Source organism: Crocodylus porosus, unplaced genomic scaffold, assembly GCF_001723895.1.
Source record: "Crocodylus porosus isolate Cpor-Errol unplaced genomic scaffold, CroPor_comp1, whole genome shotgun sequence".
Classification (NCBI taxonomy): domain Eukaryota; kingdom Metazoa; phylum Chordata; order Crocodylia; family Crocodylidae; genus Crocodylus; species Crocodylus porosus.
This window is the reverse complement of record NW_017728953.1, coordinates 1,569,706-1,592,011: the sequence shown is the minus strand read 5'-3', so window position 1 is coordinate 1,592,011 and position 22,306 is coordinate 1,569,706. Positions and strand designations below refer to the sequence as shown.

Genomic DNA, 22,306 nt, shown 5'->3' with positions numbered 1-22,306 from the left:
GTTTTGCTCAACAAAACTACACAAAGAGGCCCTCTCTGTTAACTTCTGCGCAAGCCCATTAACTTGAACGGGGCTGCATGAATGGAGCTGAATGCTGAGTTTGGCCCTGGTGTGGAGAAATATTGCAAGGCAGGGTGTATAGTACTATGTGCAAAAAGAGGAATCCATTGACCTATCTATATACTTCAAGTCAGATTCTCCGCTGTTATCAGTTGAACCATTCCACTGATGTTAATAAAATAATATTCATTGACATGATCGGGGAGGCCTGGCCCTGTAAGTTAAAAGCGACATTATAAGTTATGACCAAAAAATATATATACACATACATAATGTCATGTGGATTATTCCATTTAAAGGAAGACCAATAAATAGCCCAGAACAAGCAGCAATGAGCCCAGCTGTTAATGGAGTATACACCAGGCTGTGGGATGAATTTTCTGAGGCAAGATCTTATCATCCCCTGTCTACAAGCCTGGTCTTGCTCTGACAGGGCTTGCTTGAAGTTCTGCTTTTGCTTGCTTAAGTGCATCCTGAGCATCTTGCCTCTCTGCGCAAGGGTGACTTCTCCCCATAAGCTTGCAGAGGTCAGAAGCCAATGGGAACCATCAAGGAACAGGACATCCTTAGGGCAGTGACAGCCAAGCACTTTAGGCCAACACACCACTGTCACCCCTCTCCATTTCCCATGGATCACTGCACAGTCCCTGCATCCAATTTTTACATTTCACGATCCTTGCCTTTGCAATTTGAAAACACCTTGCGGTGCCCAGGCGCATCGTCCATGGACTGCAGCTTGGAAACCACTGCCTGAAAGCACTTGTGTAAATATTCAGACGTCTCTTCTAAAGTCCTCTGCATGCCCCACGAAATCAGAGCGAGCGAGCACAGGTAATGCAAAAATGGGAAAGAGACAGGCGGGGTTTAAGATCTGCTTGCGTGATCTGAAGACACTTCTGAGACCTTCCCTACTCTCTTCCCCTTCACCCCCACTTTTTTTGTTTTTTGGGTAACCATTCTGCTTTATAAAACAGTGCTAAACAAAAGTCATTGCTCTGCTCTTGTTTAGCTCAGGCTATATCAGTTTCTTTCCCAGCCTGAAGGACGGGCATTTGGTTCCTGAAAGCTTGTCTAACATCTCTCCCAAGTATGCTGTTGGTCCAGTAATAGATCGTTAAGCAGATCTATCCTCTGCCATGTTCCCTGGACCATCCCGGCTGCAACAACATGAATGCGAAGTAACTGGAGTCACTCTGGGTTTCTGGGAGTATAAGGATGATGAGAGGCAACACCTATAATTAAAGTTATCTTGGCTTTGCCTCACTGCAATTAAGATCAGAAATTTTACCAAATGCCTTGGAAGTCAACGAGGTTTTTCTGGTGTTATCGAGAGTAGAGTCAGGCTCTCAGGATGGTTTGCTGAACATCAGCAAAATTCAATGCCTTCTGGCAACAAGGAAAATCTCCACCTCTTACCAAATATTCTGATATTAGTCACAAATTCTCCTGCAGTAACCAGTGTGCACAGGAAAATATCACAAAGTGGGATACAAGCCTAGATCTTGCAAACCTACTGGGCTTCAAACACTTGTATGTGACCCAACATTGACTCGCTGAAAACACCCAGCGCTGCCCGTGTAAGCCAGAAGAAAGGAACAACCTCAATCCCACACACACAAAATAAAGCAAGAAGGAAAGAGAGGAACAGCTTTCTAATACTGGTAAAAAGGACTGTCCTGATGGCTTCTGGTTCAGCGTCATTGAAGCTTGCGGGATAACGCTTCCCCCTTCTGCAGGGCTTTGCGTATAAAGATCTTGAAGCATATTAAGCTTCACATGGCCTAAGGTCAGGAGGGATTTGGAAGGGCTTGGATGTGAGAGTCTGGCAAGTTCGAAGGGGGATCATGTCCAATACAGGCTCCCATTTCCGACTGGTAGTGGAGGTGCAAACTGGGACGATGTATGGCACGTGTTGGTTGGAAGGGGCGGGCTTGAGGTCAAATCCCAGTTCTAGCCAATGATGCTGGCTAGGACTGGGCATCAGGTGGTCTCCATTCAGGTGCAGCTGCCAGGGTGCCTGGGATTTATTTCTCTTGGTTGGGTTTCTCGAGGTGGCCTTCTACGTTAGACAGGGAACGAGGCTTTGGACGGGCCCCGTCATGTTGGGCTTGTGTGTTTTGGGAGGCCGATCCATCGCTCTGGCTTCTGGAAAGGACAGCCTCCACCGTGCCTCTGTTTAGGTTCATCTCTGTGGGGTTCCCCCTTCCTCTAGGATCTGCTTTGGAAGCTGCTGAGCTGCTGAAGCTGGCTGCAGCTGTAGAGGAGAGAGAGGACGGGAGCAGTTTTGGATTTTGCCTCCCACCTTGCTGCTGGTTTCATCAAGGTAAAGGGATAAATACTTACCGGACTTTGGTTTGGAGTGGATGCTGGTAATGACCGGGAGCACTGGAGACTCTATGCTGTGAAATGAATGGCCGGCAGTAAGGTGGGCTGATGTGTGCCAGACCCTTGTGCAAAATGCTCCCCTTCCCAAAACACGGACCCATGCTGCTAGAAGCTAGCGACTTCCAAGGGATTGTGGTCCTGGATGTAGGACTTGACCCCCTGTGCCATTCCTACCAGAATGGGGCTGGCTTAGGTGTAAATGGAGGTGTTGGTGGAGCCTGCGGGAACTTCTCCATGAGCATGGAGCTAGCTGAGGGTGCAGGATGGTCCCGTCCCCCCGTTATACCACCACCTTTGCTGTGATGTCAAGAGGTACCATGGAGCCGCCCCTGGATTTGAAGGCAGTAAGTTTCAGAGCCCGAGGCTGGGTCTCATAACAGAGACAGGGCGCAGGCACAGGCTGGTGCTCTGGGCCTGCTCTTCTGCTGTCCTGAAAGCGCACGGGACGAGGCACAGGTCCAAGCCATGGCTCCCTGGGCAGTTTATGGACATTTCTTCCCCCTTCCCCGGCCAGTCAGCCCGACTCACCTGCTCTCCTCCCCTTCCACCAGCTTCCTGTAGGTGAGGATCTCCATGTCCAGGGCCAGCTTGGTGTTCATTAGCTGCTGATGCTCCTTCACCAGGTGAGTCACATCCTCTTTGCCTTTCTGCAAGGCTTCCTCCAGACTGGCCAGCTTGGCTTTGGCATCCTGGAGAGCAAACTCACCCTGTTCCCCAGCCTCTTTGATGCTTTCTTCCAAACTCAGGCACTGGAGGGTTCAAAGGGGAATGGCAGAGGAGTTACGTGGGTGGCTTGGACCCAGCTGGAAGTATCCACCCCCCAGCATCCTTGGCTCAGGCCTGTGCTACCTGCTGTCTGCATGGCCTCCCTTGTGCTCTCTGGAGTATCCTGTGGGCTGGCCCTACTGCAGTGAGCATCTAGGACAGTGCGGCTCAGCGTTGCCTACAGCTTCAAGCCAGAAGGGACAATGAGATCCTCTGCAGTCTGTATAGCCTAGACTGTGACCTTTCATCCCGATGTCCCATGTCCAGCCTGAGCTCTCGGGGAGCCTCCAGCATTTTGGTCCTCAGCAGATTAGATGAGGGGCAGAGACTCAGGCCCCAGCACTGCCAGGCCTGAGACCAGCCATTGTACCTTTCCGTAAGAAACCATCATAGCAAGCCAAAACCCCACCCCATGCCTCAGTTTCTCTTCCCATCTCTGTGTGTGAGCGCCTCATGAGACAAAGGCTGTCTCCTAGTCTGTGTGCAGCACCTAGCACCATGCAGATCTAATCTTGCTAGAAGCCTTGGATCTAATGATAAATAATAGTCAACCCCAGGAGACTTGTTCTATGATGGTTGCCTGGGGGGAGCTGGCTTGGAGCGGGGCACAGCTGCCATTTGTCTCCTGTTCGAGATGCCGAGCTCACCTGGCTGTTGAGGGACACTATGCAGGACCTCAGCTTCTGGATCCGTATGTTCAGGTCAGCAATCTCCCGCCGGCTGTTAAAGAGATGGTTCCCATATGTGGCAGAGCGTGGGACGCCTTCGTTCAGCTGCAGGGAAGAGTCTGGCATGAATTGCACCCCAGCGACAGCCCCAGCAAAGGCAGCTCCCAAGACAGCAGGTGAGCTTGTCCTTGGGACTGGAGTGGTTACTGAAAGACGCATCTTTGTGGGGACAAGACCAAGCCTGACGGCAGCAGGGTTCAGAGGTGGGGAAAGGGGTCTCCTGTGGCCATGTCAGGATGGCAAACACAGTGTGTGGCAGTGGAGTGACATGGTGCTGTGCCCTCCTTTCCCTTCCCTTCCTCCCTCTCTTTTCCTTCTCATCTTTTACTCAACTTCTGAGCTCCCCTTTTCTCTGCCTCCCCTCTCCTTTCCCTTGTTCACCTGCTGACCTGCTCCCTTCCCTCTCAGCCTCTTTCCCCTCAATTTGTCTGATTTAATTACTTCATCTGTCTTTCCAGCCACCCAGCCCCAGTCTACCCATATCCCTGTCTCTCTAATGTCTGTCCATCTCATGAGCATGCATCTATTTGATCACAGTATCCTGTCTTTCGGTTGCAGGTGAGGCATTATCAACCAGCTCTCTAATCTACTTAGCCTTCTGCCTGTCCATCCAGTCATCCATCTGTGCCCATCTCGCTCTTTCTCTATCCATCCAGGCTCACACATGCTCCTTTATTTCTGCAGTTGCTATCCATCCATTCATCCTCGCTTGTACCCATCTCCCCGCCTCTAATTGCTATCTATTCATCCATCCACCCATTCTCATGTGCACCCATCTATCTCCATTAATTCAGCCATAGACACACCCATCTACCCATCCATCCATTAGCTATCACTGAGGTTGGTACTTTTTTTCTCTCCCCTTCCCCCCACACCAGCAGTGGGTCTCCCATGCTGGTTAGACAGCTACCTTGCTCCAGATATGTGCTTCTGCTTCCTTCCAGCTCCGAACAGCCAGGGCTTCATACTGAGCCCTCACTTCCTCCACAATGCTGTGCAGGTCAAGGTTGCATCTGCTATCGATTCCCAGGACAACTGAGATGTCCTTCACTTCTGCTAGCAGCTCTTGAAGCTCCTGGATGACAGGGAAGGAGAATAGAGTGGAGCTGATGTGTGGGAAGGGAAGTTCTCATCAGCTAAGCCCTGGCAGGTCAGCTGTGTGACCAGCCAAATCTCTCCCACCTGCAGTTTGTCACCCGTGCTGGGTTAGACCACTGGCACACTGCCCCTGCAACAGATTTTGGTTGTGCATCTTCCCAGATGCCACATTCTCCTCCAATGGGCACGTGAGCTAGGGACGCAGCAGCATGGATTATTTTGGGCGCTAAACGCAGGAACATATTTATACCCTGCCACCTGCACAGTTCGTAGCTGAGATTGTGCTGGGATTTGCTGCTGCGTCCATTTGTTGCAGCATATGCCCTTGAGCACTTGAGCTAACGGAGAATCTCCATTACTCCTTACCACTGTAGGGCTTAGGACACATGCTTGGGCAGTTCTGATTCTATCCAGGAGGAGACACATCTTTAATACGGCATCACACATGTCCGAGAGTGAACCTCATGCTCTTGAGAATGTCTGAACCCGGGCGATGAACCACAGCAGTTGCAAGCACATGCCAACCAAAATACAAAAGCTGCAGCTCCCAGCTCTGGGCCATTTATTTTGATGATTGATACAGTCATGGCACTGGTAGAGGGGAGGATCCGAGCAATGGTGGATGCAAATACAGCTCAGTGGATCTGAAAGGACCCCTAATCCCTACCTGTATACCATGTTTCTCTATACATTGCAGCCAGGCAAGACCAAACCTGAAGGCTTCCTAACCCCACGGCAAACATGGCTTTCATAGTTTTCCCTGCAGCTCAGAAGTCCTCCCCTTCCTTTAGTGGTGTAGCACTATTGATTTCTGCGGAGCTCTTCCAGATTTATCCCAGCAGGAGCAGAATAAGCCTCTTCCAATCCCTGCCTTTCATCTCCATCACTCTGCTTTCATTCCACCTTCTTGTTCCTTTATACATTGATATGCTTTGATTTGTTCAGAAGGAAAAATGACCTTGTTTTCTTTTCCTTTCCCTGACTGGCAGAACAAAAGCCAGGCCAGGCTGGATGATTCAACTGTAACCTTTGAAAAGAAACCCCTTTTCATGGAATAGGATTTTAAGTGTGTTTCTTTCTTACCAGAGCTTAATCCCTAGTGCATATATACCTAGGGGGCATACAAAAGGCAGCTAGCACCTGGATGAGCAAATGCATGCTCTGGCTGGAACACAGAGGGTTGATTCTTCCCCTTCTTATGCCAGTAAATACGTTGCTGCTGATTTTTGCCCAGAATCAGGGGTTACATGCATGTGAAACGGGCCACGAGAGCAGAATCGTGTCCCAGATCATCTTTCCTAGCTCGGCAGAGCAGCAAACTCTGTAGCCTCTTTCTTTGTGGGGGTGGGTTGATTGGGAAGAAAATGGGAATTATTTCCCAATGTCATTAATGTTCTTTTGATTATTTGAGGCTTTGCTGTGGACATTTCTCATTTTGAATCAAATCAGGATGATTTTTCCAATTTCTCTCTCCTTTCTTTCCCCTTCTGCCCTTATTTTGCCAGAGCTTGACAGCATTTCCTGCAAAAAACAGAACCCAAGAGTCTTCCTTCCCTGCTCTAACCATTGGACTGCCTTTCTCCCATGAGCTGGGCACAGGACCCAGAAATCAAGGCTCTCTTTCTACTTGCTAGTCTACCAGGCCTTCCTCCAGCTAGGAATGGACCCCAGGAGTCCTGGCTCCCATTCTGTCCTAATCCTAGTCTAACATCAGGCTGTGCAGCATAAAAGATTTTCTGCTGTGAGATGTGGGAAATGTCAAACCACTAGGACTGCTGACCCTTCCTTCCCAGTGGTGGATTATAATGGAGCAGTGGTGCTCAACCACAGGCTGGATGAGTGGCATGGAGCCAGTCCCTGGGCTCCATGCCACCTTTGCCCATCTCCGTGCACTAGGAATATGCTCCACACTGCCCTGATGAGTGCTGATGAACTCTGTGCCTCCCCAAGCAGCCCTGTGCCACTCAGATCAGCCCCTTGCCAGCCCTGTGCATCCAGTCTAGCTCACAAGGCCTTGGTATCTGGGGCTCCTCCTGGGTTCAGAAAATCTGACAGCAAAGGAGAAGCAATTTGCTGCCACTGCTCCCTCACTGCCATATTTTCAGATCCGTGCAGAGCCCTGTGGGCCAGATGACAGCTCCACTGGCCAGGGGTTGAGACCTCTTGTGCTAAAGAAAAGTTATGGGCAACAGATTTAGCATGCAGGGATTGAGAAAGATTTGTACCCTGGACTCCCCCAACAGGAAAAGAGGAGATTGTCCAAGCTGAAGCAAGATCCCTGATGTCCCTTAGCTCAGCCAGGAGCACCTTGGCAGCTGAGCTCCATCAGGAGGGAGGAGTAGGGCCCGGGCAGGCAGCTGTCACTTTGCCCAAAGGGCGCATGCAAAAATGCAATCTGCTGCCAAAGTCAACAGCATGCGTCCCCAAGCAAAGCAGCTCCAGGAGATGATGGGCCTGTGTCTCAGGAGGGCAGGGCTCCTCCTAAGTGAGCAACCTTGAGGGTACAGGTGTGGCACTGGTCTTTTCCCCACAGATGCACTTAGCATCGGTAGATATGCTGGGTCTGAGTTCCCATTGCCTTGTGCTGAGGGTGCAGCAGGGCTCAGTGGTTAGAGAAGTGAGGTTAGGACTATCTTCTTGTGGGAGCCCTTGTGGAGAGCTTACAGCCTCAGCCACTTGGTGCATCATCTTGGGCTCCTTCTCTGTAGGGCCCCTTGGAACCCATTCCCTATTCATAGGGAAACCTCCCTGCAGGAGACAAGGGCTCCCCAGCCTAGCAGCTCATACCTACGCTCCTGTCCTTATCTCTGCCTTTTACCTGCTCATATACAGATTTCTTCAACTCCATGTGCTCTTGAAGTCCATTCAGCTTTACCTCCAGCTCCGTTTTGTGCAAGGAGCCAGCATCCAGATCCTGCGAGTTAAGGAAGACATGCCCATGAGTGGTTTGCAGGCTGGGCTGGGATTTGTGTCTGGGGCTGAGAGATCTTTCCTACTGTGCACTCATTACCCATTAACTCTGGTCTCCTGCCTGCAGAGCAGGTGAAGTATTTTGGGGGGTCCTTCTTCTATCAAGGAAATGGGAAAAATCATGATGTGTCTGCAGCCTGTTTGTCACCCTGCTGGGAGTTCAGGTGCCCCTGGGCTGAGTTCTTGTAACTGAATCAATACAAAAGTCTTGATGGGACAGCATCTGCTCAAGACTCTGGAGATAATACCCCATGCTTTTTACCAAATGGTCTGGACTTCATGTCTGATGCCTTTACAGTGGGGGCTCCTTTCCCCATTATTTCTGAGGAGGGCCCTTTTAAGGGAAGGGGAGCAGCTTACTTTTGGCTCTGCCCATTTCAGAGTATATAAGGAGCAAGCTAGAGTTAAGGGGTCAGTTGGCTCCAGCCTATCAAGAAGAGAAGAGCTTCAGAGCTGGTGGTTGGATGATAGGGCAGCCCCAGGTAAGGGAGGCTGCAGGGAGGCGGGTCAGAGTGGTGAGTGCAGGGATATGAGCTGGGAGGTGCATGGTGATGATGCAGGGGAACAGAGAGATTCAGAAAGTGAGTCTGGACAGTAGAGACCACTCTGGGAGGTCTGATATAAGATGAGAGAAATGCCCCTTACTCATCTGTACCACCAATGCCTTTAGCACCCTAGGTTTTCCTTAGGGGCAGGTTTCCTGCTCAAATACAGACCCAGCATGACTCCACTGTCACTCTGAGGGGCTTCCATGGCTTCTGCTCCTGAAGTACCTGAACATTTTGAGGGTATTTAGTGTTGTGACCCTGCCCTCAATGCTTTGCTGCACAAAGAGGTGGGAAGATTAACCCTACAGATGGTTACACTGAAACTTGGACCATCTACAAGCTCATCTCCAGCCTGGATAGGAACAGGCGGACAGCTAGCCCATTGCTACTGACCTTCTTGAGCTCCATGAAGGTGTACTCCAAGCTACTGCGCAATTGCATTTCACCTTCGTATCTATAGAGAGAGGAGATTGGGATGAAATCTTGCAGAATTAAGCTCACAATTATAGTTAGGGCTTTGAAGTTTGGCTCTGCCCATCTATGGCTGGATCAGCAGGGCACAAATGTTTGCTTTAGTCCAGAGATGTCACCTCATCCCCAACTGGACCAGTGTCCTATTTGAAATGCAAATGGGCCTTGAGTTTGTAGTAGATGATGTATGGAGGCTATGCTTGTTCTGGAGGAGGAGGAGTTGGTTGCAATGTTTTGGAGAATACTGATTGTCTAAGTCCAATCTGTGCAGTTTGCACTTTTAGTTACGAAGGCCTCTGGCTTGCTACGGTGGCAAAAAGCCTTCTGTGACATACGCTGGTCCTATCCTGTGCTAATCATTCATTAGCACATGCTATTGTGATGTAAATGCGGCCTCAATACAAGGCATAATTGCAATGTTATTCTGTGGTGAGAGAGTTTAACCTATAAATAATACCTTGAATCTAAATGTTAAAGGAATGACCTTGCCCAACAAAGGTGCAGTAGTAATAATTGCATTGCATTCCTCCTTAGTTCCTGTTTCAAGCCATGGTCCTTAGCACTTGGGGCTTTAAAAACTTGTACCAGAAAGACTTTTTACACCTCAAGGGCTAACTTAAGCACCCAAAGGAGTTTGGATGCAGGGGAAAAAGATGAGCAATGGGGGCGGGGGAAGCTGTGGAAACAAAACCAAAAAACAAGCAATGACAGTGTCTCCACTTCACTGCAGTATTTACCTGTTTCACAAGCCCTGATGGCATGGATGATGGGAGGCACATTGGCTCTTCTGGTTTTTCTGCTCCCAAACTGGAATGACAGATACACTGCCACCATGCACGTGTTGTGCTTAATTATAGTCTGATACTATGCTCCTTCATTCTGCTGAGGCCTCACCCTACCCCTTGTCTGCCTCAGCCTGCCAAAAAAGGCTTTGTGCATTGCAGGGTGCTGAGGTCATTTCATCTACGGAGCAAACAATCATCAAACGGGATTGCGGTAGAGCCAGCAAAGCAAGCAATACACCTACTGGGGTGGGGGGTCTTCTCTGGGGCTGGAAGGGCTGGGAACACAGAGGTGGCTCTTGGCAGGGCTAAGACTTCCTTTCAGACTGCAAATGGATCGTGGTGACCTCTGTACAGATAATCCTGAGTTTTTGTGTGGCAGTCACATAGAACTGAGTATGATGTGGCTGGTTGCTCTGCAACGGAGCAGGGTAAGCAAAACTTCTAGGCAAGGCTGCACTACATGGGTTAGGGGTGGACCAGTCCACAAAGGGACTGAATTGAGTTCTCTTCTGACTCTGCTTCCCCCCTGGCTTGCAAATGTCATTGGGCTGTGGGGACAACCTTCCTTGGAATAGGTAAGATGCAGTGCAACACCCGTGATGGACTTGGGTAGAGGGGTGCTTATGCATCTAAAACTCCCACATCTGGACATGCAGGTGACATGCTGTACATGCAGACTGAGGATCTGTGCACGTATGGGAACAGGAGACAGGCGAGGTTCTTTGGATAAATGTGATGTGTTTAATTAGACCGGGATGGGCAATTATTTTGGGCGGAGGGCTGCTTACTGAGTTTTGGCTAGCCATCGAGGGCTGCATGACAGGCAGCCAGAGGCAGATAAATATTAATTTTCTAAATTGTTTAGGGGCCCTGTGGGTTGGATAGAATGGCCTGGCGGGCCACATCCATCCCGTGGGCCTCATTTTGCCCACCCCTGGATTAGATCAACTAAATAGTTGGGGAAAGTATTCTTTGCCAGCTTTCGGGCACAAACACCCTTCTTCAGGCATAGGCAGAGTCTGCTGGTGTTTGATGTTCCTTGCCTGAAAGCTGGCAACGAGTAATTTTTCCAGCTATTTAGTTGGACCACATTTACCCGAAGAACCTTGTCTGCCTATGTCCTCAAACCAACACAGCTACAACCACCACCCCGGGAACACGAGAGGCACTTGTGCAGGTGCGACTGCACATCAGCTTCTGGTTAGGCATGTACATACCCAGCTGCTTAGCTGATGCAAATCACCTTTGCACCCTGGACTCTATCTCACCCCAGTTGGTGACCTGGCTCTGAGGTGGCTGGGGCCAACAGCTAAGAGGCCTAATCTGGAAGAAGCCCGCTCTTGCAAATTTGGCTTGGGAGTTTCAGGGAACGCGACGGAGCAAGGGTGGTGCCAGGCTCTGGCAGCGAGAAGAGATTCTAGCTACTGCACTGTGTCTAACAAGAAACTGATTTATTTTATCTGCAGATTATATGGCAATTAAAAAAGGAGGTATTAATGTAGCGGTTACCCTAGTCATGCCAGCAGCAAGTTTCTCCCAAGCTTTTTTTTTTTTCCCTTGGGAAAAGCTGTCTCAGCGTGTTCACAAAAGCCCTACCACTTCTTTAATCTACAGCCATGAGACCATTTACTGCAGGAAGCCAGCTGGTCCAATGGGCCAGCCCTTTAGCAGGGGGGTAAGAGGACTGATGTGTAGGTGGGGACTGCAACTTGATTTGGATCCAGGTTGGCATGTAGTGATCACACCTCTGCTGAGAGCTCACTGCCCCACCAAGGTGGAACTGCAACCCACGTGGCAATGCCCAGGAATTCATTTATTCCTGGAACTCAGGGTTAATATTGTGATGTGATAGTGATGAAACTTGACAACCTACTGATGAGACTAATCACCTCCTTCAGACCATGGACAAGGGCTCACTGCAGATTACGGACCAGTGGAGGAGGCACAGGGGCAGGGGAAAAACTTCCGCATCGAAGAAAGGAAGTGTCAATTGTAGGTAATACGCGCACATCAGCACAGACAGGCATATCTATGTCTCTCTGCCTGCCTGGGATATGCTGACGTCACTGAATAAGAAGAGAGGCGACTTTTTGCCCGAGATTGTGATCTGTGGGACTAGAAGAATATGTTTGTATGTATATTGAGGAATTAGACCTGCCAAGATCTGTAAGAACTAGCACAACACTCACTGGGACTTCTGCAGAGTTCGTGCTACCATGCAAATGGTGGAATAAGCAACATCCCTTAAAGAATATTTGATATAGTCAATATTGGTAACATTGGCTACTTATGTGAATTCCTAGAGAGATCTGCTGTGCCCCTGTGCCTTGTTGCTGGAGGGAATGATTAGACCACCGGACTAAGAACCACATCTCCTGGGCATGGTTTCTGGCTCTGCCATTGGCTTGCTAAGGTGTCCTGCACCAGCTTCTCTGTAAATTGAACTAAAATGAAGCTCATTATCCTTTCTTGACTTGGGGCATGTTGGGAGGCTGCTTTTTCAGCCATACGTGCTTGGCTGTGCTTGGAATGACATGTCTGGAGAAGGTCGGTGTGCTGGGCTTTGTGCTCATAGGTCCCTGTTTCCCTTTGGGGTTTGGATCGAATGGTTGCTGTACTTGTGGCTTGTAGATTTTCCATGGAAAATGGCTTTTTGGTCAAATGACCAATTTTGATCGGGACATAATTTTAATAACCCAACCCATATCTATCTATCTATCTATCTATCTATCTATCAATCATGTGTGGTGGAAATCTTTCACAGGAATATTCCTCTCTGTGCCTCTGCTTCAATGCTCCCCAAGCTTAACTCTCATCATCACCTAGTTCTCCTGTATCCTGCTTCTCCTTAGTATCTTGCTCGCTGTTTCTTTCTCCATGAAAGAAATAGCGCCTCTTTGCAGCCCTTCCCTCTTGTCTTCAATGTCATTAAACAGGAAAAGAGTAAGGAACTGTGTTTGGTTTTTTCCACTATGGAAAGCTCATCTGCCCCCTCTGTGCTTATTAGTATCCATAATGGGATGTATGCATTACAGCAACTTCGTGTTCTTTCTGTTGCTTATGCCATATGGTGGACCTGATACCTGGCAATAGGTAGAAGATTTACCTCCTATTCTCAATGAACATGTGTAGACACCTACTTGGCTCGAAAGTCGTCCATGGAATCCAGCACCTTCGTCAGCTCGGATTCCAACTCTTCTTTCTCTTGGTCAACCAACGTCATCTCTTGCTCCATTCTGCCCACGTACTCATCGTAGATGCACTTGATGTCCACCTCGGAGCAGGAATTGTCCTGATCTTTGAGGAAGTCCCACCTGGTCTCCAGCATCTTGTTTTGCAGCTCCAGGCTTTGGACCTGCAGAACAGTATCCAGAGACTTTAGGAAGGCTAGTGGTTGGGACTGCATGGGACCATGCAGCTGTGGACCTCCAAAGCTGACAGCCGGGACTTCCCTGCATGAATTCAAGAGGCAAATCTCAATCTAAGCTTTAGCATTCCCGCCTCTTTTGCTGATTTGAGCATATAGAGGCTGGACACAGGGATTCAGATTCCTAAACAGGAGTTTGCCTAATTACCTGTGACTATCTGGGCCTCCAGCACAACTGAGATTTGTTTCTTAGCTGGGGAATTCGGGCACCACAGTCCACTATGATATTCCTCAGCTTGGATGGCCTCACGTGACACTTGCGTCACAGAAGATGCCACTAGGAACCGTTGGCCCTAAAATGCAGCTGTGGACCTTAGTCACTACTACAGCATATGCCGTGGAATTAGCAGGTTTACACTGGAGTAAAGCTGGAATAATGAATCTGACTGGAGGCTTGTAATGTAAAACAACATGCCCAGCTCTGGAGATCTACTGAATAATCCATAATCCTGGCCAGCCATGGGAGTGGGGAAGCCTGGTCATGGACATCACTGTATTGCCATCCACCATCCATTCAAATCTCCCTAAACTTTGTGATCTAGTGCTAATGCTTGGCAGTCCTGCAGTGGTAGCATCTCCAAAGTACCGGGCCAGCTTCAAGCATTTAACCACTGCCCCCTCTTCCCCCTTTTCCCTGCTCTGTGCACAAACCAAATGTCTGCAATCACTTTAATCTACCATTAATTGCCTCCAGTAGTGGATCCTGGCTTTAAATCCATCAGGGGGAATTGCTCCTCCACAACATCCCATGCATCCTTCTATGAAGAGGTACAGCATTGTGTATGTGATGGTGTCACCCCTGCCAGTCCTGTATATTGAGCAGCTGTGGGCTGAATCAACTTTCATGTTTCCATGGGATGGAAAAGACGTGTTCGCCTTTTGGGATAGCATCTGCTAAAGGACTGCATTTTACCTTGCTGCTCTGTTCTTGGTTCTCTCTGGATTATTCGGTAGTGCACCCCTTTGCATAATGGGATCCCACATGTGACTTGAAGGTGTTGCCATAAAAGGAGTAATAGGAAAGATCAGGAGTCTCACTTTGGTGGTTCACAGGCAAAGTGCTGGCTGCAAATATGTGACCACATACAAACAGAGCTGGAAGGGGGTACGAAGCCATCTAGCACCTTCTCTGTGTCTAAACCATCCCTGCCTTGGCTTGCACTTAAGCTCTGCCATGATAGACGCTCCACAACCTCTCTGCAGGGCAGGGGGGAAATCAAAATCCTGATGTTCTTGGGACTAAGAGACTCATTCTCCTGCAAGGAGGTCCCACCAAGACATGCATGAGGATCAAAGAAGTCAAAGCTCTGAGTGCTTGCCTTTATGCAAGAGGCACAACTATCCTGAACATCTTCCATCTCCAAAAGACAAGAGGCAGAAGAAGCAAAGGAGCCAGGACTGCAAAGGTGGGAGAAGGGCCCAGGCCTCTTGAGGCCCCAAGTCCAGTGCCTCTGGCTACTAGATCATCTTGCCTCATCCCTGAAGGCTCCTCATGTTTTAAAGGACCCAGTTTGAAGACTAGATGCTTACAGTGGTTCCTATGGGAAGGTCTGACCTGAAACACTGGGCAAAGTCCCACAGATGGATGCAGGGCTCAGAAGGTCCTGGCAAAAGCCAGGTATACAGGGCAGCTGGCTCACTCTCCATGCCTCCCTGAGTACTGCAGAATGATGCTGCCGTGGGGCTGCCGACAGCGGCCTGGGGAAATGGATCCCCAGTCCTCTCAAAGCCCAGATCCTCTGAGACCACCACAGAAGAGCAGGGTTTGAGTTTGTGCCTCCAGAGCTGCCACAGGACATCTTAGCTGCTCTGCTCTGGTACCCCAGTGGGAGGGAGCATCGCTGATTGCTGCCGCTCCTGGGATGTACAGATGGCTGCAAACTTTCTGTTCTGCATCTGGATGGAGGGGAGAGCATGCCATGCTCTTCCTGGAGTCCTTTTCCATATGCTTTGTAGGGGGTGGAGGGGAGAGGACTGCAACATTAGCTTGCTTTCCCTACGGCAGCATCCCTGGGCACAGAGCAGAAGGATTAGCCGCGCATGCCGCTCATGGAGCTTTCTTGCTCCATGTCTGGGGCCCCAGGAAGATGTCAGAAGGGGGAAGCCACCAACCAGCTTTTATCCGCCCAGCCACACACACTCGCACAGGGAACACTTAGCACCTACAGCCTCTCTGAGGACAGTCAGTGCGCTGCTGCGTGGTAGCTGCCATCTGGGTTCACACCTCAGGACTCAACCAGGGATCAGCAATGCCAAACAGATGAACTGCAGCATTTTAAAGTAAAGCTGCTTTGCCAGGGCTGCTCCACTCACTGCCTCAATCGAAAAGGCACCTGCTCAGCTGCGCCCCTTAAATCCTGCTCCAGCCCCGTACTCAGTGGCACCTTGGGCCCCGTGCTGGCCTTTCTGCAGTGGGGTGAAATTCACCCAGCGGGTATTTTCAGTGCGCCGTGCACGTGGGAGCATTGTCAGCATGGGCACTTGAAAATGTGCATGGCCTTTTGCACGCTCAAGTGGGCACCATTGCACATCTGGGTGATGGCTTGTGCCAGCAGGCGCTGTTGGCATCTGTGCAGAACGGATGCATGGTGCTGGGAAGGGGATCTCGCGGGGCTCATTCACAGGCCTGCCCTGGGTTTTAAAACAAAACAAAGCAGCACTTTGGCATCGCCTGCCTGGCTGATACACCCCCGTGAAGCAATCCTCTCTCAGGAGATTACTATCTGTTTACAGAGACGCAGGGCTTTGCAGGAACCTGCCTCCTGCGGATGAATTGTTTTCCTCTGAGAAAATGTTCTGCCTTCTCTTGACTCGTAGATGAAAGGGAAGCTTCCTTCGCTGGCCTTGCAGCCCCAAATACCCCGGGCCTTCACAGAGGAAGGTGGTTTCCCTTTCTTCTATGCTTAACTTCTCTCCTCCAGCCTCTGGAAAATAGGCATAGCAGGCACTTTAAGCAGGATTACTGACCCTGGCTGTTGCATTGGCTCTCTGGTCACTTGGTTGAAACCAATACCTCTCTTTCATGCCCCGTCTTCACAGTCCCTGTCTGTGGTGCTGAGCCAAGTACCAGATCTGACCCAGGGTCTGTTTCCCAGTGGTCCACCAGGGCAATTACTAGCAGGAGGCCTCCCGGGGATCTCAGGAGCTCCAGCACGGGGCCTGTGCCAGAATTAGCTAATGATGATTCAAACCCATGGGATGGCAAAACAAATTGGGGAAATTAGACTAACATGTAGAGCCCAGGAGCAGCTCGCTGAGAGCCCTGGGCATCCGTCTGCTCCAGAGAGGTCCCTGACAACCGGCAGGGTATCTATCTGCTCCATCCTGGCCACCAGAAGCTGGAGCTGTTCTTACCTGTTTGATTAAGGCCACAAATTGATTGTTGAGGACCTTGATTTCCTCCTTCTCCCGGTTCTTCATGGCCTGGAAGCTGGGGTCGATGTCCAGGTGCAGCGGGGTCAAGAGGGTCTTGTCCACTGACAGGGGCGGGTAGGCAGAAGGCCTGTTTCCACTGAGGCTGGCGGAGCTGAAATTTCGGCTGGCTGTGCTTCCGGGGCTGCCGCAGCCATTGCAGTCCGCGGCGGCGAGGACGGAGCTAGCCCTGCTCATCCTTCCTGAGGCGCCTCCGGAGGAGAGCGAGCTGGTGCTGAAAGCCTTGGAAGGGGCGTCCATCCCGGCTCTCCCGGCGGTGGGCTCCAAGCTGCCTGCTGCTGCGGGGGGAAGAAGAGACGTGGCACGTTTGAACTCCTGCCTCCCCTGAGCTAATGCATTGCAAACACCTGTTCTCCTATGTTCATTAAGCGGGGTGGGTGTGACCACTGAGGTAATCCAGATCAACCTGTTGGGTTTTCTTTTCACACTGCTCCCTCCTTCCTTTTTGGAGCTTATTTGGGTGGAGAGCACACACACACACTGAGAAATTAAATCACTCGCAGCCGGTTCTCACGTGCTGCGAAGCGCTGGCTTCCTCATCCTTAAATGGTGATGAAAACAACAGGCTTTGAGCTCCAGCTTAGCTTGTAGCTAAGTGGGAGAGATGGATTCAGGAATGCGGGCTTGGTTCTTGGCTCTGAAGTAGCCTTTTTAACCCAGATGGTCACAGAACCAGTGACTTCGAGTGCCCAGTTGGGAGATACCACGAAGAGGTCTGAATTTCTGGTGTCTCGAGTGGGGCACCTGAAAAGCAAAGCCTGTAATTGTGATGGGCAGGTTGGCAAAGTTACAATTGTCAGTAGCATTTAAGAGCCCAAACCCTATTTTCAAAAGCAAGCTATGCGCTGACACCCAGAGAGTCTTAAGGCGTTTTCATTTCAGACGGCAAATTCAGTATCTTCCATGTTTCAGGGGCATTGGTTGTAGCCATGTTGGTCTAAGGACACAGGCAGACAAGGGTCTTTGGGTAAATCTGGTGTCTTCTATTAGACCAACTCAAATAGTTGGGAAAATTTTTCTTTGCAAGCTTTTGGGTGCAAACGCCCTTCTTCAGGCACAGTGAGTGTCTGCAGGTTGTTTTGTGCTCACCTCTGCCTGAAGCAGGGTGTTTGTACCCAAAAGCTTGCAAAGAAGAATTTTTCTTGAACTAATAAAATATATCACATCTACCCAAAGAACCTGGTCTGCCTCTGTCCTTAGACCAACACGGCTACAACCAACCAACACGCCTTAAGGCATTTTGGCATTTCAAGCCACCCGGTGGGGAATCTCAAAAACCTCCAAGGCTTCTCACTGCCTAAGCACCTTTGAAAATCCCACAGGGGTAAAATCATACTTCCTCTCTCCCATCTCTTTCAATCTTGAGGCCTTCAGGGAAAGGGCTGTCTGGCATTTCCTTAGTGGAAAGGTTTTGTCGGCAGTGCCCCAAACTCTCAATTTCCATTTGGAACTTAGTTTCGTTCCACATGGGTTTGTTCTCCCGCTAGTTGGACCTTCCCCGGAAGATGAATGAATTGGTGATTTGAAACGCCCAGTTTCTATAAATTTAAAGACTTGATTTTGAACTTAAGAAATCGTGTGATTGTATAGAATAGTTTGTATGCAAAGGTGATCGTGTGCAGACCATGAGAAGTGTAAGCTCTAAAAGGACAAAAGCCCAGGAGGCCATCCCAATGAAATTCACCTCCCTGAAATGTTGGTTCCCCTCCTCTTTTTTAAAATGAATTTTTGTCCAACTGACACATTCCTGCAAATGATTTTTAAGAAATTAAAAAGGAGCCTATCGGGAAAGTTTCTAGGGGCTCATGTGTTTGTATAGTATCTAGTATGAAGGGTCTGCCATTTTGGTTGGGGCCTTTAGGGTGCATACACATGTATTAACTTTCTGACAGTTAAGCCAACTTAACTTTCTAGTTAACTGTCTGAATGTACATGCATGTGGAGCGGAGTCGACTTAACTGTGACACAAGATAACTCACCTCTGAGGTGTATTATCTTGAGTCTCATTAGTTAAGTTGACTTGACATGGTGGTAGCCATCCTATGGCTAAGCAGCTGTATGTGTAAATGCTCCGACATGGTTCAACTTAAGTCGATTTAGTTAAATCTCCTTATTTTAAGTTGACTTAATACACGTGTACGCCCCATTAGATGCTACTATGAAATCAATACTTAATAATAATGAGGTTTTTCCAATAGAAACCATAAGTGATAATGGGGCTCAAAGTACAAAATTATAGCTGGGAACTGACAAAGCTAATGGCTCTGGAAAGACAAGGCAAGACTTGCACGCTCACTTTTTCTCTCTCTCTCTCTCTCATTATATAGCCTGTTTGTTTGTGGCTTAAAGATGGGCATCTCATTAATATTAATTAATCACATCAGGTTTTTGGGCCAGCAGGCAGGTTCTCTGCTTCCTGTGGTTTTGAGGGCAGTTGTGGTTCCTTAGGAATGATCCCTCTAATCAAAGGGAATGGAAATTAAAGGAGCTGGGCTTAGCAAAGAATTAAATAACTTTTGTTCAGCTGCTGCTCGGGGGCAGGGCTAGGCACTGGTGTCTGCAGGGCACTGCTGCAAGGCAGTGCACAGCCCTGGTGGCATCCACACATGTGGCAGCCAACATTTAAATGCCCATTCATGAAAGAAGCCGCACCGTTAGCAAGCTGGCATCGCTGGGGTCCCATTGGGCAGGGCGGGTTGCAGACGGGGGACTCCAACGTAGTTCAGCCAGGACCCTGCTGTGTGAGAGCTCCCATTGATCGAACTCAGTTTTGGCCATGCTGTTTGGTGGCATGGAGCTGCCCTGCATCACCTGGTCCATTGGCAGGAGTCTGTGCCTCTGTGTGTTGGGTATGGAGGGGGATGGGTGCTGTGGGCTGTGTCCACGTGCAGCATGTTGCATGTTTATTTGGTCTCTAGGCCCAGAGTCAAAGGGAGAGGCATTTCTGACTCAGGTTGCTCCTTCCCTTCCTGTTGATGTTCCTAGTGCTCCTCCTGGGCCAGGTATTTGGTGCAATTTTCAATGGGCTGGTCTTCCTCAGTTGAGCCAAGCTGTTAGCAAACTGGGGGAAGTGATGGATGAGCCAGACTGGGCATTATGGTGCTGCATGGTGTCGGGCACAGCTCCTCACTGTACCCAGCCACCCTGAGAGCTGGGATGCCCAGGTGCCTGGATACAAGCCCCATCACAGCCTTTGTGCCGTCGGCTACCAAAACTGGCCTTGCCTGAAGCATGCCAGTCTAATGGGATGTCAGGTGTGGGTGGGATCATTTGACCCAGAAAGTTACCTGCTCCAGTTATTGGCCCACCTTTACCTCGCTTGCTGGTGTCCTTGATTAGCTAACGAATATTAATAGCTGTATATTGAGCTCAGGATAGCACAGATTACCTGCTCCAAGGGGTCTAAATAGCAGAAATATGGGAGAGAACTTGGGGGGGGGGGTGGCTTGGTCAGGGCATGGGGAGTAGGGTTCACTGGAGCCACATGTGGGTTGTATCTGAAGTGGGCAGGAAGGGGTTCATTGTTGTGGACCCTGGGGTGGCCAGCTCCCTGGACCTATGCAAACAAGTCACCCGAGAGTGGGTAAGTCCGTGGAGCAGGGTGCTGGCCTGGGGTTCGGCTCCTGGCTAGCTAGCTCAGTAACGCACATCACAGCACGGGGTTAAGAATGGGGCTGTGACATTTCTTGCTTCCCAGGGATGCAAAGAGGATGATGCCTTCATACACAGCCCAGCAGGGCCAGTTCCTTCAGCCTCCCCTTGTCCCAGTTCAAGACTGGAGTAATTACACTGGTGTGCAGGAGAGCAACCTCCTGTCCTCTGCTGGGTCTCCGGCCCTTCCTGTGCTCGCTGTGTTGTCTCTCTTTGGTGGAAGCATCACAAACGTGTCAGCACCTGGGGTGGGGGAGAAATTACACTGACCATTGCAGAGTTGGAGGGGAAGGTGAGGGGAGAGAAAGGAAAAAAGGAGAGAAGTCTTACCTGCCTGGGCTCTGCTCACTTGAGTGGAAGCTGCTACTGCTGCAAAGCCCACCGCGAGGAAGGGCCATCACCAGATACACTGCTGGGCTCAGCGCTGATAAGTAAAGTATTGTACCTGATTCTTATGGCCAGGCTGCTCAGGGCTGTGTGTGTTACAGAAAGACTCCTTGTGGGGGTAGGCCCAAGTCAGTGCCCAGGGCTGGTGTCCCTCTCATCCTGCTCTAGTTATGCTTCTGCTCTTTGGTACTTATGCCCCTCTGCTTTAGTGTCATACCTAGTGTCCCCCAGTGTATTCATAGACATTAGGGGCTGGAAGGGACCTCATGAGATCATTCAGTGCTGTCACTTCCATTGTGCAGAGGGATGAAGTGACTTGGTTAAGGTCATGCAGAAGATCAGTGGCAGAGCAGGGACCCAAAGCCAGGTCTGGCAACAACAAGCCATCCCCCTCATCTCTGTCCACCTGTCCAGACAATCACTCAACTTTCTGGTTGGGCCCTCTCCCTCCTTTCTTTCCTGCCAGCATGCCTGGCTTGTGACTCTGGCCTGAGGGGGCTCAGCCTGTGGGTTTCTGTATGAGTGTCCCTTCTCCTTTTCCTTATTGCTCACTGGCAGGGAAGTCCCAGCCCCTTCCTCGCTCACGTAAGTGAGTGGTGACAGAGCGTGGAAAAAAAAGAGATTGGGAAACGCCGTTCCAGCCTGATTCCGTGTCCCATCTCCCCTCCATTGCTCTCCTACCTTTCTATTCAGTCTTCCCCCTTTTCTCATGTCTTTCTTCTCTCTCCCCTTCCTTTTACCAGCCCCTCTAGATCGCTCTTTCCCTTCCTCTCACTTTCCCATCCCACTTCCCCTTCTTTTTCAGATGTCTGGCGGCAGCTAATGGCAGTTTGCTCCTTTTAAAAAAGAAAAGACGTCACCTGCAAAGAATTTCTCAGGTGGTTTAAGAGGCAAGATGGGACATGTCTGCAGGAGGATCTGGGCTCTGCACTCAGGAAGGTTTCCAGCCCCTTCCCCGCTCACGTAAGTTCCGGAGCTCTCTGTGCATTAAAAAATAAGCAGCAATAACACTAATTAAAATGGGGGTGAGATCATTAGACTCTTCCTGTTCTTCACCGTCTCTGCAGACACTGGCTTATTTCCTCTCTGCTCTCCATAGGTAAGCCATGCAACCCACACTCTGTACAAGATACTCCTTGTCCCTCTCGCCTGAGAAGAATTAAGGCTGGGGCCTTGGGAGGAGTTCACTTTTAATGATCTGCTCTGTTTCATAGATTTCATAGACATCAGGGCTGGAAGGGACCTCAGGAGATCATCGAGTCCAGCCCCCCAACCGAAGGGCAGTAAGTCAGCTGGGGTCATAGGATCCCAGCAAGATAAGCATCCAATTTACTCTTGAAGGTGTTCAATGTAGGTGCTTGAACCACCTCCGATGGCAGGCTGCTCCAGACCTTGGGGGCTCGGACAGTAAAGAAATTCTTCCTTATGTCCAGCCTGAAACAGTCTTGCAGGAGTTTGTGACCGTTCGACCTCATCATCCCTTGGGGCGCTCTGGTGAACAAACATTCCCCTAGATCCTAGTGGTCACCCCTGATAAACTTATAGGTGGCCATCAGATCACCCCTGAGCCTATGCTTTTCCAGGCTAAAGAGTCCCATG

The 22,306-nt window shown here is 49.9% G+C and overlaps 1 protein-coding gene across 1 annotated transcript; it reads right to left on the bottom strand.

Moving 5' to 3' along the window:
- Positions 1-2,167: 2,167 nt before the first annotated feature.
- Positions 2,168-16,988, bottom strand: KRT80 (keratin 80). The gene is made up of 8 exons (XM_019556441.1): positions 16,592-16,988; positions 12,951-13,165; positions 8,948-9,008; positions 7,855-7,950; positions 4,849-5,013; positions 3,858-3,983; positions 2,974-3,194; positions 2,168-2,459 (listed from the first exon to the last, which is right to left on the bottom strand). Exons 1-8 carry the CDS (start codon positions 16,907-16,909, stop codon positions 2,243-2,245), a joined length of 1,419 nt encoding a protein of 472 aa, XP_019411986.1. The 5' UTR covers positions 16,910-16,988; the 3' UTR covers positions 2,168-2,242.
- Between the last annotated feature and the right edge of the window lie 5,318 nt (positions 16,989-22,306).

Coding starts and splice junctions, on each gene's coding strand:
- KRT80 (XM_019556441.1), bottom strand. CDS start 16,909: ATGGACGCCCCTTCCAAGGCTTTCAGCACCAGCTCGCTCTCCTCCGGA. Junction 13,166..16,591: donor TTGTGGCCTTAATCAAACAG/GTAAGAACAGCT, acceptor ACTGTTCTGCAG/GTCCAAAGCCTGGAGCTGCA. Junction 2,460..2,973: donor GTGGAAGGGGAGGAGAGCAG/GTGAGTCGGGCT, acceptor TTCATTTCACAG/CATAGAGTCTCCAGTGCTCC.